General features: G+C 44.8%; 1 protein-coding gene across 5 annotated transcripts in view; it reads left to right on the forward strand.

Moving 5' to 3' along the window:
• The window catches only part of PARD3B (par-3 family cell polarity regulator beta), a 981,887-nt gene extending 967,532 nt beyond the window's left edge, over positions 1 to 14,355 (forward strand). For 4 of the 5 annotated variants that reach the window (XM_041737013.1, XM_041737015.1, XM_041737016.1 and 1 more), the window contains one exon: positions 9,717 to 14,355. In XM_041737013.1, coding sequence (XP_041592947.1) covers positions 9,717 to 10,074 — 358 coding nt within the window. In that variant the 3' untranslated portion in view covers positions 10,075 to 14,355. The remainder of the gene's footprint in view (positions 1 to 9,716) is intronic. The other variant, XM_041737018.1, reaches the window with a different exon arrangement.
• Positions 14,356 to 14,596: the final 241 nt, after the last annotated feature.

Genomic DNA, 14,596 nt, shown 5'->3' on the forward strand with positions numbered 1-14,596 from the left:
CCTGAGCTCAAACTCTTTCTACCCAAAGTGAATCGAGCTCTCCTCATCTTTATTTATTGTTTAAGATATTTATTTATTTATTAGAGAGAGAGAGCACAAGTGGGGAGGAGAGGGAGAAACAGGCTCCCACTGAGCAGGGAACCCAATACAGAACTCAATCCCAGGACCCTGGGATTATGACCTGAGCTGAAGGCAGATGGCCAACCAACTGAGCCACTTAGGTACCCCTGTCCTCATCTTTATTTTTTTTTTAAGATTTTGTTTATTCATGAGAAACACAGAGAGGAGAGAGAGAGAGAGAGAGAGAGGCAGAGACACAGGCAGAGGGAGAAGCAGGCACCATGCAGGGAGCCCTACGTGGGACTTGATCCTGGGTCTCCAGGATCACACGGTGGGCTGAAGGTGGTGCTAAACTGCTGAGCCACCTGGGCTGCCCTCTCCTCATCTTTATATTGGCCCCTGGTCTTTAACCACCTTATAAATTAAATACTAATACTAACATGCTCATTTCTTTTTTTTTTTTTTTTTTAATTTTTTTTTTTTTTTTTTTTTTTTTTTATTTTTGATAGTCACAGAGAGAGAGAGAGGCAGAGACATAGGCAGAGGGAGAAGCAGGCTCCATGCACCGGGAGCCCGACGTGGGATTCGATCCTGGGTCTCCAGGATCGCGCCCTGGGCCAAAGGCAGGCGCTAAACCGCTGCGCCACCCAGGGATCCCAACATGCTCATTTCTTAAGGCAGAAAGTGAACCTAGAGTTTTAAGAAATACATAAGCCTCACCTAGTCTTCTGAATTTGGGAGAAAAGTTTACCTGATGTTAAGGGAAAAAAGGAAGGGGGGGCGGGGAACTTATGGCAGACCTTATATTCAGATACAAGCAAAAAATTCTTACCCCCGTCAGGATTTAAATTTGAGAATATCACATCCAAAAAATGTAAATGATCACACAGTCCCCAAAAGAAAACTGATGTCACCTGTCTTTACAAACCGTGCCATGTTTTCATTTGAGAGCAAGTACGATGTGCTCTAAATCGCTTCCAAGTTGGTGGCAACTGGCTTGATGGTCACAAAATTCAGCTGTCCCTTGGATTCTGGCTCTACGATGCTGAACTGCTCTTCTGTGAAGCTGGCCCACAGCTCCGCCTGCCTGTCTGCTAGTCCTAATATATTATTGCTAATCCAGCAGAAAGGAGATCTGAGCTGAAAGTAAGGCTGAACAGTGACCATGGATAGCCAAGAACACTTAAAAGAGCATTTTCTAGAACCCAATGTTTGGCTGGAGAGTGGATGATAGAGAGGAGTCTCCATTTCTGGTATAGCTGGCCATGTAGACTGTCATCCTCCAAAGGGACCACTGGAGGAGCAGATTTGGGGGAGGTAATTATTTAATTTTGTACCTGTAAGGTCTGAAGTGCCTAAGGAACCTCCAGGCAGAGTCATCCCACCCATCCCACAGGTAATTCACATCACTCTCCTCCAAATCCTACTGAATGAAAAAAATCACACTCCTAGTCCGCTCCACAGTGCCTCTGGCATTTGGGTCCTCCATGACCAGCCTCCAAATGGCCTCTCGACCCTGAACAACTCCTTACCCACCCACTGTTCCCCAGGCAGCATCAGCCAAATGTCTGCAGTTCCTCTCACCTACCACTCCTGGGCACATCGTGAGCAGTGAGAAGCAAGAGAGGTTAGAGGCTGCAGCGTCTAACTTAGTGGTTAAGCATGCAGCCTCCGAGTCAGTTGGCCTGGGCTTGAATCTGGGCCTTGCTACTTCCTGTGTGACTTTGGTCTAGTTACTTAACCTCTCTGTTCTTTAGTTGCCTTCCTTGCAAAGCAGGGATAGTCCTAGTACCTACCTTGTACAGCTGTCAAAAGGAACAAACACGTGAATGTGGAGAAAATGCTTAGGATGGAACCGGCCTGCTGTAGGCCCTCAGGAAAGTGCACCAGTGGCTTCAGACTCTGCACTTCTAAATCAGGCTTCTGGAGCTTATTCCTGAGCTCATCAAGGATGGCAGTGGCACTCTTCTCAGCACTTACAGTCCTGCTTCTGAATTGCAGAGTAAGAAAATTGCAGTGGCAGGATTCTCTCAGGTCTAAAGGAAATAATGCAGAAAGAAGCCCTTCCCGACATGCGCACCTGCGCACACACACACATCACACTTACACACACACATCACAACCACGGAAGTATTTAAAACTCCTTCACTGTGGTCCTTGCCCTTAGTGAAGAGGGATTCTGATGATCTAAGACTGTAGGTGGTTTACACCAAAATCTTCCTATTGCCCAGGCCTTAAAAATTAATGGCAGAGGAACAGGGGCAGGTGAAGATGTAGCCGTGATAGGAATATCTGACTATCTTCGTATAAAACACATGAGCATCTTATCCATAAATTGCATGTGCGACTCTGAAAATTTATATAATCTGAATTGATCAAGAAAAAGCAACCCTCGTGAACAGTGTGTTTTTTCCCCTAGAATGTCCTGTCTCAGGCAGTAACCGTGGACAAGAAACCGTGTAGTGCTTCTCCTAAGGGGCAGGCAAAATTGTCTTTAGAATTCAGGACCCTTCACTCTTGAACCTGTTGGCCCTCCAAGTCTGACCTTGAAATGATGCCGTTGTCTCTTGCATGAAAATTGGATGAAATCCTCAGTGTTTAGATAATGAAATTCTGAGACTACTGTTACCATAGAAAGGGAAAGATGATTTGAGTGGCCTGACAAGTTAGGATGATTTGTCCCTTTGGTTGCCATTCTCTTTAAATAAAACCTCTCCTGTGGTTAAAAGACCATAGGGTAATTACATGCAGCTATTGCTCAGATGGGTTTCATGACTTTTTTGTGGTCACTCACAACAGCCTGGCTTTCCACGGGATTCCTTCTCCTCATAAGCTTTCATGCAGCCCTTCCTAATTGTCCTCAGCACCCACTAGAAACCTCACACCCCCTCACAACGGAAGTTATTTTGGCAGGACCGTTTTTTTAGGGAATACCTCCCACCATATGAAAGGGTGAAACACTCTTAGGGGCCCTTTTTCAGATAACATCTGCTAAAGGGTTACATCAGATCCCTTCTTTGTGGGACGTGCAGTTAGTTAGTAACTACGTTCTTGTGTCTGCGGTCATTGTTGAAAAACATACACACACAAAGGAATTATGTGGGCGATTGACATTACTGTCTTAAACTGTTTTAGAAATGTCCTCTGAGCACTGAGTCATTATCATTCCACCTTCATTTTCTTTGCAAATATTTCCTTGGTGTTAACAAGGGCCAAAAGCATCTACCGATCAATCTCTTTTCAGTCCAGTTCTTAATAAACAGTAAGAGCCTTCTCCTCAAAACACAATGAGAAATGTGAGTGATGGAAAGGAGATTTTCTTCCAGAACCATTTCTATCATACTGGCCATCAAATGATCATTCTGCCTTATGACTCCATAAAATCTGCAGAAATCAACACTATGTAATGCACATGGCAGAGGGCTCTGCTTATCCTGGCCAACCACACTCATGCCTGGATGGAGGGTGAAGGCTGGCAACTGGAAACCTGACACTGAAGGAATTCCAAACAAACTAAAAGCATCTCTGTCTACATAACACAAGCGACTCAAGCGCCTGCAAGTGTGTGAGTTTGTGCTGAGCTTCTTTTAGCTTTGCCATATTTGTAGAACTCTAGAGCAAAGCATCAGCTTCAGCTCAGCTGCTAAATAATCCACGCATGGCATGCTTGAGAGGAGAATGGCTTTGCCAGATGTCCACTTTCTGCCAAGGGGTACAAGTACCTCGATCAGCGCCGGGAGTTTCACATCATGTTACTTCCTCCCATTTGAACCCCACATTTGGCCACCGTGGGCTGTTACCAAAAAAGGAAATCCACAAAGGCCACCTTGGAAGTTAAGAAATTGTCTTTGTTTTAGCTGCCAATAGCACGTGGTTACTTTACAGAAATTAAGAGGAGCGTTAGTCTGCCTTTTGGAAGCTTTGCTTCAAGTGAGAGACCCAGTGCTTATGCCTAAGGTGGACACAGTCAGCTCTTCTCATAAATTCTTAATGACTTTCACACTTTTTTACTGCCTACCTTGTTTTCATGCCCGCTAATCTTATCCCTCCTCAGAGCAGACTCTCTTCTAGTCACTAATGTGTCTCAAGCTCCGTTGTTTCTCCCAGCTGCTCTTGAAACTCACCTGCCCTTCCTTCTCCTAAAAGGAGCTCACTGGATGGGAGACTGAAGCTCAGTGTTGAGGCATTTAGGTGAATTATGATCAGCCTTGCATTGCAAGGATTTGTTACTGATACTCGAATTGAAGGTTGCAAATAATTTATTTTGATAGATTACAACAGACTTGGGTTTTCTCCCTGATAATGTTGCTCCCACTCACTTGAATCCCCTTGTTCTTCTTGAGTGGGAGGGAAGGGCGTTGTGTTCCCACAGGTGGTAGGGAAGTTTGCATAATCCTAGCTTCTGCCTCTCTTGGGCTCTAGTGGCTTATATGAAAGTCATCCATCATGCGTTTTCTGGTGAAGAAAAGGTTGGGAAGTGCTGTGACAGATGGGAAGTGGACCTCACCTCTATGTTTGGTTCATGTTTATCAGCCCCCAAGGTCCAGGTACTTGCAGCTGTGATGATTGCACCTGCCTTTCACCTTTGACATCACTTTCCTAAGGCCTTTATTTGAGACCCTGTGTATTTTTAAATACATACATTACAGTGTTCCTAGATTATTGTGTTTATGACAGAAACAAAGAAAATGTCTTTGCTGGATGATAATGAGCACAGTCCTTAACTGGTTCTTGAATAAATACACTTAACCTGTACTACTTAATCATGCTGACCTTACTAGTAAGTCAGGGTGATTAAATTTGAGCCCAAGATTTATTAAGCACATACTATGTTTCAAGTCTATAGAAGACAACAGAGTATACTTTTGTTCTGGGCCAACAAGACAACTATAATAACCCAAGCCCTGATAAAGCTTATAGTCTTTCGGTGTTGGACCCAACCCAACCCTTTTTTTTTTCAGCCCACCATCTTTTTCTCCTTCCCTCCTTTCTTCTTTAAAAATTAGAGACCATATAGGGATCCCTGGGTGGCGCAGCGGTTTAGCGCCTGCCTTTGGCCCAGGGCGCAATCCTGGAGACCCGGGATCGAATCCCAATCCTGGAGACCCGGGATCGAATCCCACGTCGGGCTCCCGGTGCATGGAGCCTTCTTCTCCCTCTGCCTGTGTCTCTGCCTCTCTCTCTCACTGTGTGCCTATTATAAATAAAAAAAAAAAAATTTAAAAATTAGAGACCATATAATGTGCATGTAATGTACAACATGGTGACTCTAACTAACACTGCCTTATGATGTATAAGAAAGTTAAGGGTATAAATCTTAAGGGTTCTTATCACGAGGAGAATCTTTTCCCTTTATCATTTTCTTCTTTCTTTTCTTTTTGTCATATCTCTATGAGGAGATGGATGTTAGCTGAAACTATTGTAATCATTTCACAATATCTGTAAATCAAGCCATCGTGCTGTACACCTTAAACTTACACAGGGATGTATGTCAATTATTTCCCCAATAAAATTGGGGGATTGTGGAAATGGAGACCAGTCTTACCTGGACCATTACCAATCTCTGGCTCTCATTAAGAGTCTGCTATTTCCTTTAACTTTTCTACCTACCGACCTATTGCCACTCCTTCCTCACGTCGGACCCTCTGTGGTTATTGTGCATGCTTATGGGATTTCTGTTTACCTTAAACCCTCTTTAACAAATTCAACACACCTTTATGGAGCACCTTGGATGTGTAAAGCCATGTGCTAAGCTCAGAGGGAGATCAGTAAATCTATGAGACTCTGTTCCTTGAAGATGCTTGTGCTCTAGTGTGGAATATAACTAGTCTCTCACCCACACGAGGTGAGAATGACCTACTGGGTGAGTGTAGAAAAAAGAAATTTTCTTTGCAGCTGAGGAGGAGAGGGGAGGTGAAAGCAGGGGCAGATGGGAAGATTCAGAATTGCTCATGGCCCTTCATCTATTCCAGTAAGTATAGCCACCTCATTCCTAGATGAAAGGTTTTGCCACTGACTCAGTCTTTCCAATACTGAGCCCTTTCCCCATACAGGATTGTCCTAGCAAATGTAGGAGCTTGCCTTCCAGCCTTCCATAGAGTGAAGACTGGCGGTGCCCCGGAGCTGGCTATCGGACCTGCTTAGCCTCTGATTTTCAGCCCCTTTTTTGTTTAATGAAAAACAGTGACACACTGAGCTGGCAAAAAGAGGAACATCTCATGTAAAGAAAGTGATTGTTATTGTTTCTTCACATATCAGCACCATGCAGTCATGTTTAGGCTTAAAGGTAAGCATTCATTATTGCATGCATCTGCATCTATGTGATTGGAAACTTTATAACTGAGATAGTTCCTATGAGTTTTCCAAACAAAAGCTGAAACCTTTTGGCCTCCAGAAACGAGCCTAATCAAGAATAAAATAGGAAAAAAGCAAACAGTGAAAAAGAAAAATAACCCCAAATTTAATAGATATTTTCATGATAGCTTCCTCAAAGAGTAATATCATAAAGAAAGCAAATATAGACTCGTTCCTTCTTCCTTAGGTAAATATAGTTCCTGAATGAGATTTTCAATTGAAAGTTTTTTAAGAAAAATAATAAAACTCCTGAGGTCACCTGCATAATGACGGGTCTGGAAGTATTAATACAGTTGCTGTTTGAGTCCTGTTTTCATCATAGCCTCTGGAGGAGGCTGCCTCTAGGTTTCTCAGGGTTGGCCGGTAACATGTCACATCAGTCGCTATGATAAGCACTTGTTAGGCCCCAGAATCAGTTGGTTTCTGTGCTTTCCTACAGACACTAAATTTCACCCAAATAAAGAAACTACGAAAGGGGAACTCAAAGTCAACAAAGCTAAAATTTCAGCTCCTTATTCTTTCTTTATCAGGTTAATGAGGAGGGCTGCATTTTTCCCCCCTGTTTAAAAATCTTCTTTTTGTGTGTGTGTGCATGTCAGTGTGTCTGTGTGCGCATATACACACACACACACACACACAATATTCACAAGCCCTTCGAAGTTGCTCTGGCAAAAGTCTGTAGGAAAGGCTTGATTTTGAGGAAAAAGTTATTATAAACAATAGCAGCCCCCCCCCCATCAAAGAAAGAAAATTTTTCCAGCACTCTTTGAACCTTAAACATTGTTTTTATAGGCCAGCTCATTGTTTTTCTTCTCTATGAAAAATTAAAAACAATAACTGTTTTGATGAGTTCTCCGGGAAAAGACAGTTTCCATGATTTCATTTCTTGACAAAGAACAGCTACCTCACTTGGTTTCTGCCCCATGTAAGCAAACTCCCAGCTGTAAAACCTCCCATCAGAGGAAGGGACACGGGACCACAAGACTCTCCCCACCTGCCCAGGGACACCGGCTGCCCCCCGGGTGTGAGAGGTGGATGAGTCGCAGGGGTGAGGTGTGGGAGAAGAGATAACGACTGCCCCCGACCGTGTGGGCGCAGTCTGTGCTGTCACAGCAACATTCAGGGTGGCATCTGCCGTCACCACTTGATCTGGGTTGTCTCTTCAAAAATTAAAAAAAAATAATAAAAAAAAAACAAGGTGTGCCTGTCTTTTATAACGTTCTGTTTAAAAGGAGAGAAATCTCCGTAGAGAGAACAGGACCCTAAAAGTCCAAGGCCTGGAATTCCTCCTTTCTCTCTTTCCATTTTAAACAGGAAACATTCCCACTAAGAGGGTCCGGAGGGAGCGTTGGTTGTGTGTTCATTTTAAGGCAGATAATGTTTGTGTGTTGCAAATGTCAGTGATTTATCCCAAGGGCTTAAAATGAGTGCAGAAAAACCACATGTTTCACTTCATGCAGAGAAATGGCTTCAGTAGATTTCGAGAGAAAGCACAGGTTTAGGATATTTTAGGATATTTTTTTAAGTGTTTCGGAAATCTCTAACATGAACCAAAAGGAAATAGAAATGAGAGCGGGGTGGGGGGTGCGGTTGTGGAGCGAGGGGAGGCTTAAAATATTTTATGACAAAAGATACAATGAATGCTGGAAGTTTTGTAAATCAAAAGTAAAATTCTAAAGGAAAGGGAAGATGTAACCCTGATCCTTGATTTCCCAAGGCTGGAGTGACAGATTATGCATTTGTGCTCTATTTGTCATGGGCAATTTACAATAGAGCAAAGCAAACTGCACTGAATAATAGCAGTTGATGCTATAATAACTTGTACACAAACAATTTAATTTTTTTATCTGAAAACTCTAACTAAATTACCCCAAGCTCAAGGATCTTTCATTATTCTACGTAGCCAAATTAAGACATCAAAAAGTAGAGAGCTAGTTCTATTGTTCACCCTTATGAACGTGTGTTCACAATGCTACTTTCCGCATGCACCCAAGCTTGGAGCTTGTCAAACCTTCATTGATTTGGGGGAACTTACAGAGCTATTTTAACATCCAGCTCTGCAGATTACAGGGTGATTTTGACCCTCATTGACAGTGCTTGATTAACCGCAGACACTGTATTCTTATAGCTATGTCATTTCTTTCAAGTGTTCTACCAATTTGTGCTCTGACATTGAAGAGCTTTTCATTAATTATTATTGTTGCTTCCCCCCCACCCCTTTAAAACATTATAAAAGGGAGAGTGATAGAAAGTGGGAAGGATCCAGTGATGGTAGTGGTGAATATGCGCACAGAAGGTTTATAGGATTTTAAGAGCCGCAAACAGAACTCATCTGTTTAACCCCAGGCTAGATAAGATGCAGTCATCTGTACATTGTTTAGAGACGCATTGCTTCTGTTTCAGCAAATGGTTCAGAGAATGCTTGTTGTCTGAGTAGAGAGATCCAGACAGGGTCACTTTCTGTGAGTGTTTATTCTTGCCCTGGACCTTTCCGTGTGCCTACTCATTACACAACGCAACTTACAGCTGGTTCGGCTCTTCGCACTCTGCTACCGGCCTGGTGGTGCTTCTTGACTGTGTAATAGAATTGCTTTAGTTCGAGGTCCTGGCTGGCTAATTCCCAGCCCTGGGTTAGGACTTTTCGCAGGAAGTGTAGGGAGGGGAGGGCACATAGGGATGTGAAAGAAGCTCGCCGGAGTTAGACCAAGAATATGGCCCATTGTAAACAGCACCCCACAGACCGAGCAGAGGAGTGAGGACAGTCCATGGGAACTGTGTAACTCTGAAGAACCTGTGCACTTCTACCTCCAGGTCTATGACAGGCTTCAGTGAGGCAGCGAAGGGGAGGGGTCAAGTCACCCCAGCCTTAAGAGAGCCAAAGTCTACCTTGCTTAGAAAACCAGTTTGGCCACTATACCAAAGGCCAACACACGGTGGTTTAAACCAGGTGGAAGTATAGATTTCTCTCTCCTGCACCAATCGGAGTGTAAGCAGTCCTGCTGACATGTGGCTCCCTGGTGTCCAGGACTTGGGCCTTTGCCCTCTTGTTGTTCGACCTTCCTCGGCACGTGGCTCTCTCCTTATAGTGTAGAATGGCCACTCCGACGGCCAGCAGGAAGGAGAGAGGGGAAGAAGAAAATTCACCCTCTCCTTTTTAAGGACGCACATCTCTCCTCTTCACGCACCATGGGCCAGACCTGGTCTATGACCACACCTAACTACACGAGAGGCTGAGCAATGGGGTCTTCAGTTGGGCGGCCCGCTTAACAGCTGCTGATCTGTGTCTGTTCTTCTCTTTTCAGGGGAGGACCAGCCGATCCTATAGACTATCTGACGGCAGCACCTCGAGGGCTCTACAAGGAAAGGGAGCTTCCATATTACCCTGGGGCTCATCCCGTGCACCCTCCCAAAGGGAGCTACCCCCGTCCCCCGGATCTGAGGGTTGCAGACCTCCGGTATCCTCAGTATTACCCTCCTCCGCCAGCCCCCCAGCCTAAAGGACCCTTCCGACAAGATGTTCCACCTTCCCCTCCTCAGCACCACAGAGTGCCAGCCTACCAGGAAATGGGTAGACCAGGGCCCCGAGGGGGCAGCCCAGACCAGTACCCCTACCGCGCCCAGGATCCCAGGCAGAAGAACCCCATGACTGCAGCCGTGTAGCTGAATACCACCGAGCTCAGCCCAGCCCAGAAGGGCGACATCTGACATCCCCTTCGCCCTCCCTAGACTCTTAAGCCTTCCTCCTGTCCAGAAGTCTCCATGGTACAGATAGGTTTTGCTCACCAAGGTTGCAACACTTGACTGCTGACCAGAGGGGAAAAGGAGAGGACAGGAGGGTGGGAGAGAAAGGACAGGAGTCACAAAGACAGCACTGCCTGGGATTTGAAATATGTTTAGAATCTCTCAGATGAGGGCAAGTGGCAGTTGAGCAGGCAAATACCAATGGAGACATAGCACACGGGGCCTCCCTGGCGCACACGAACCCCACAGAACGGGCAACACGGAGGCAGTCTCAGAGGCTCAGCCTCAGCCCCCTTATTAAACTTAAGTCTGAAGCGTGGCTGCAAATATGGGCATCTTCAATGAGGAGGGTTTTTTTTTTTTTCATTGAGAAAACAAAATAACAGCAAACATGACTTGTGATCTCCTTGAAATGTTTATACCCAGAGGAAGACTGAATTTCTCTCTTTGCAGAATTTCCCAGGCTCCCGGTACCACTTGTTTGGTTATGAGTATCTTAGATTTCCTTGCTTTTTATATTTAAAAGAAAATCAGATATGAATGCAGTATTAGTGTCCTGGGAGAATGTGCAAAACTAGTCAGAGCTTCCAAAAGGAATATATTCTAAGGGCCAGGTTGAGAGGGCCAAAACTCCCGTGGTCCTCCTCCCCAAGTTCCAGGCATGATAACACAGAGATATCCAATTTCAGAATCCTCCCCAAATCTCCTGCCTGTAATTACTGTAACCGGGGCCTCTACTTTAAGGCTCCCACTTGAGGGCTAAAATGTAATTGGGAAAGAGAGGGCCCCGCTGGTTAGGTCGCACAGGAAGCGATGCCCTGGAGATGCCAATTCACTGCACAATCAGTGCCAAATAGTGCCATCTGCACCTGGGGACAGGGAAGGGCTGATGTGGCCATTGGGCGTGATAACCAGGAGGTAGTAGATGGCAGTGACTGTGTGTGTGTGTATGTGTGTGTGTGTGTGTGTGTGAAGGCACGTGAGTTACCAGTATGGAGAATGTGAGATAAAAATGCTTCCTGAAAAGTTTGATGAGGAAGGAAATAAAAAGGAAAAAAAATCAGAAGGGAAAGGAAAAGAGTTATAAAATGTGATCATGATCTGTCTGCTGTATTTCAGTAACAAAAATCAGGGCATCTCCAATTGGGAATAGAAAGTCTTACGGCTCTGAAAAGCTGACACGCCACCCTCCAAAACCCATCACATCCCCTTTGAGTTTTGCAGTGATTTTCTACATATTCCAGTAGGACTTCTGACACTTCCAACCTGACCCAAGTGAGGACACAACAAAAGCCTGAGACGCAGCAAAACTCAGGAGCAGCAGCTTGAATTGTTCACAGTGACGCTCAAGAGACTTTAAGTCTCTGCCACTCCTTCTCCATTCCCTCCAAAAAAAAAAGTCTTGAGTTCAATTTAGACACATTTTGCCTGAGATTAGAATACCTCTGACTGACAGGGTTTAATAAATTATAATATTATTGAATATATGGAATATCCAATCCCATTTAGTCTTTTTAGTTTTTTAATTTAAAATAAGAGTTCTGTTTCCAGGAATGAAGCAGCCGCTGGTTGTAGACATAAACAGTGTCATTTACTGGACTTTCAGAGGTATCATTTTCTAAACCACGGTTTACTGATGGCCATCTTAAAAATAGACTGTCAAGCTGGTTTGGGCCACCTGCCACTTCTCTCAAGCTGGCACCCGACCCCGTTTGCAGTCCGTGTGAGGACACGGAGGGTCTCGAGCCCTGGTCACGTAGAGGTCACGTCCAGGTGAGCTGCAGGGCTTCTCCACCAGCATGCTGAAGGACATTTTCCCCTCAAACTAAATGAACTTCCAGGAAGAAAATGACAAAGCGAGGGCCGTGCAACGTGTTTGGGAGCACTAAAAATCCGGTCTTCAGTGGGTCTCATAGTTTAACCAGATTTCTCTAGGCTGTTGAACATAGCAGAGCCAGAAGTCTCCTTCTGGGTCAAGGCCAAGGCCGCACGAGGGGCAGCCAGAGGCGGTAGGAGAAGCTGAGATTTGGTGCATACTGGAGGCACAGCCCTCGTTGGAAGCATGCCCATGTTTTCACCACGTCGCCACCTTGGGAGCACCGTTCCTCCAGCTTACGGGCTCAGGCCATGCTGCTCCAAACATGGTTTTGTGTTGTCTACACAGTCAATAGAACACTGGCTAATCCCGAGGGGGCAGCCAGAGATGCAAAGGTACTATTAACATGAACCAAAAGTAGAGCAGTTTTCTTTTCTTGCTTGAAGTGTAACACGTGCCCTATTTGACCCTGCCCCGAAGAAGCTAATGTGTGTGGTGTGACAGAGGCTCTGCAAGCCAAGCCACAATTAAGAACAGCTCGAATGTAAGCTCTATAAATGCCCGTGTACCAACCCGCCACTTGTCACCACAGAGCTCTTTCCCAGTATCTAAGAGAACAGGTTGTTTAGAGTATTCAGAAGACCAGGCTGTAATCAGTAGGTGCCCAGTAGCAGGAAATAGCCCCCGGTTTGTTTATGGCCTTGGAAAGACTCAATCAGGTGTCTGCTGGCCGCTCCGAATACTCCTAACCCCTCAGGGACAGAGTGGCACGGTGAGCGGCAAACCCACCAACATACACCCACCTGCTCCCCATCTGACTGCTGGGTTCCTGAGGCCTCGAAATGATGTTTGGGCCTCCAGTCACTAGCTATTTTAAGGAGCTCTGCTTTATCCCTTTCTGCAGGAGGAGAGAGAGGAAAGGGAGCAGATCGTTGAAAACTTTGAGGTGCAGGAGCATTCAGTCCTCTGTCAGGGAAAGAAACGCTGCATCTCACTATCCCCTTGTGCCATCAGACTGTGGCAGTGTCACTCTTGGTTGAAAATTGCTTCCCCACAATATCAAAGCAGTGGATGAAAGGCAATCTCAAAGACAGGAGCATCTTTTTAAGTCATAATTGAGTAACAAACAAAAATTGGAAAATGAAATTACCGTGAAGCTTGTTATTCTTAGATTTATAGGTCAACGTGCATTGACCTCCACGGGACGGCGTGGAGCAAAGATTTTATAGTCAAGAGTGGGGTAGACCCACTGTCACCCCATGAAGCCAACTGTGCCTGCTGCCCGATAAAGGAGGTTTGTGGCTTCGTTATAGCTTTATTTTTGCCACCAACTAGATAAAATTACAACATGATTCATTATTCCCTTTAAAGATTTGTGACCTTGTTGAGCTGTCTTCAGAAAAAAATGCACCTGACAACTTCAGAAGTTGTCATGCCTAAAGTCTAAATACATAAGGATCCAGCCTTTAAAAAGCATTTGTTCCCCTAACCTATAACCCCGGCATCTGCTTTCTTTGGAGAAACATCTTAGCCTTTCAGGGGGATAGATCTGCAGAGTTTGGATAGGAATGTGTGTCTATAAAATTCCCATAGGCATTGAACTCAGAAAATCCACAATGAACCGCCTTCAAATTGGTGCTAAATTGGGTAGACACCCTACTGCTTTCTGAGTCCAGGAGCAACAAAAAGTCCAGATTTAGTGCAATTAGGTGGGAGGGAGTTGGATCCAGAAACAGACACAGGAGTCTTTCTCTGCACGCCCAGTTCTCAACCGACTTAGTTGGAAAGGATGCCACAATGAGACCAGAAAGAGGAGTCTCCATAAAGTATCCCTACAAAGTCACCTCTCTGGAAAAAAAAAAAAAAAAGGAGAATAAAAGGTAGATATCTAAAATAAGCCTAGAATCTCATATGCAGCTACTACTTCTAAGGGAAACTCTCTTCTCCCTCATGTCCTTAAATAGTAATAGAATCACACAGCGCCTGACTTTTAAAGATGGGCTTAACTCCCCAGCCTGGAGTGCCGAGTGAACTAACCCCAAAGACTGGCTCCTGACTCAGCTCTGAGAGAGTGTGCTCTTCCCTCTGTGCTGACAGCCGCGCTGTTTACTACTGGAACATAAAAACAAGCCCTACTGTTTATACAGTCACTTCTCCTAGTGTTTTCCTGTGCTTTTATGACACCAAGTCTGTTCATAAGTTCTGAAGATAAATTATGTGAGATCCTATTTTGGCATATGGGGGTGGAGAATGAATTCTTTACAGACTTTTTAGGATGATCCCATTTGTACCACAGAAAACATTTTGGATGTTGTTATATATGAATATATAAATTTTTCTTGTTTTATTTTGCATTAAAATAAAGCTTTATTCAGTCAGTAAGACACCAAGGTGTTGGTTTTCACTGTTTCAGGATTTGATGAATGAACAGGTTAGTCTGGTCCTGATGACCCCTGAACAGCAAAGTCACGTGGCAGAGGACATAAGGAAAAAGCCTCTGTCACATACTGGGCTCCCCAGAAAACACATGCAAGATGGAGACGAGCAAGCAGACTTTATTTGAGACAGGACTTGGGTTCGATACCCACAGAAGGCAGAGCAAGAAAGCAGGGCCGGGCAGAGGGA

Source organism: Vulpes lagopus, chromosome 22 (assembly GCF_018345385.1).
Source record: "Vulpes lagopus strain Blue_001 chromosome 22, ASM1834538v1, whole genome shotgun sequence".
NCBI lineage: Eukaryota > Metazoa > Chordata > Mammalia > Carnivora > Canidae > Vulpes > Vulpes lagopus.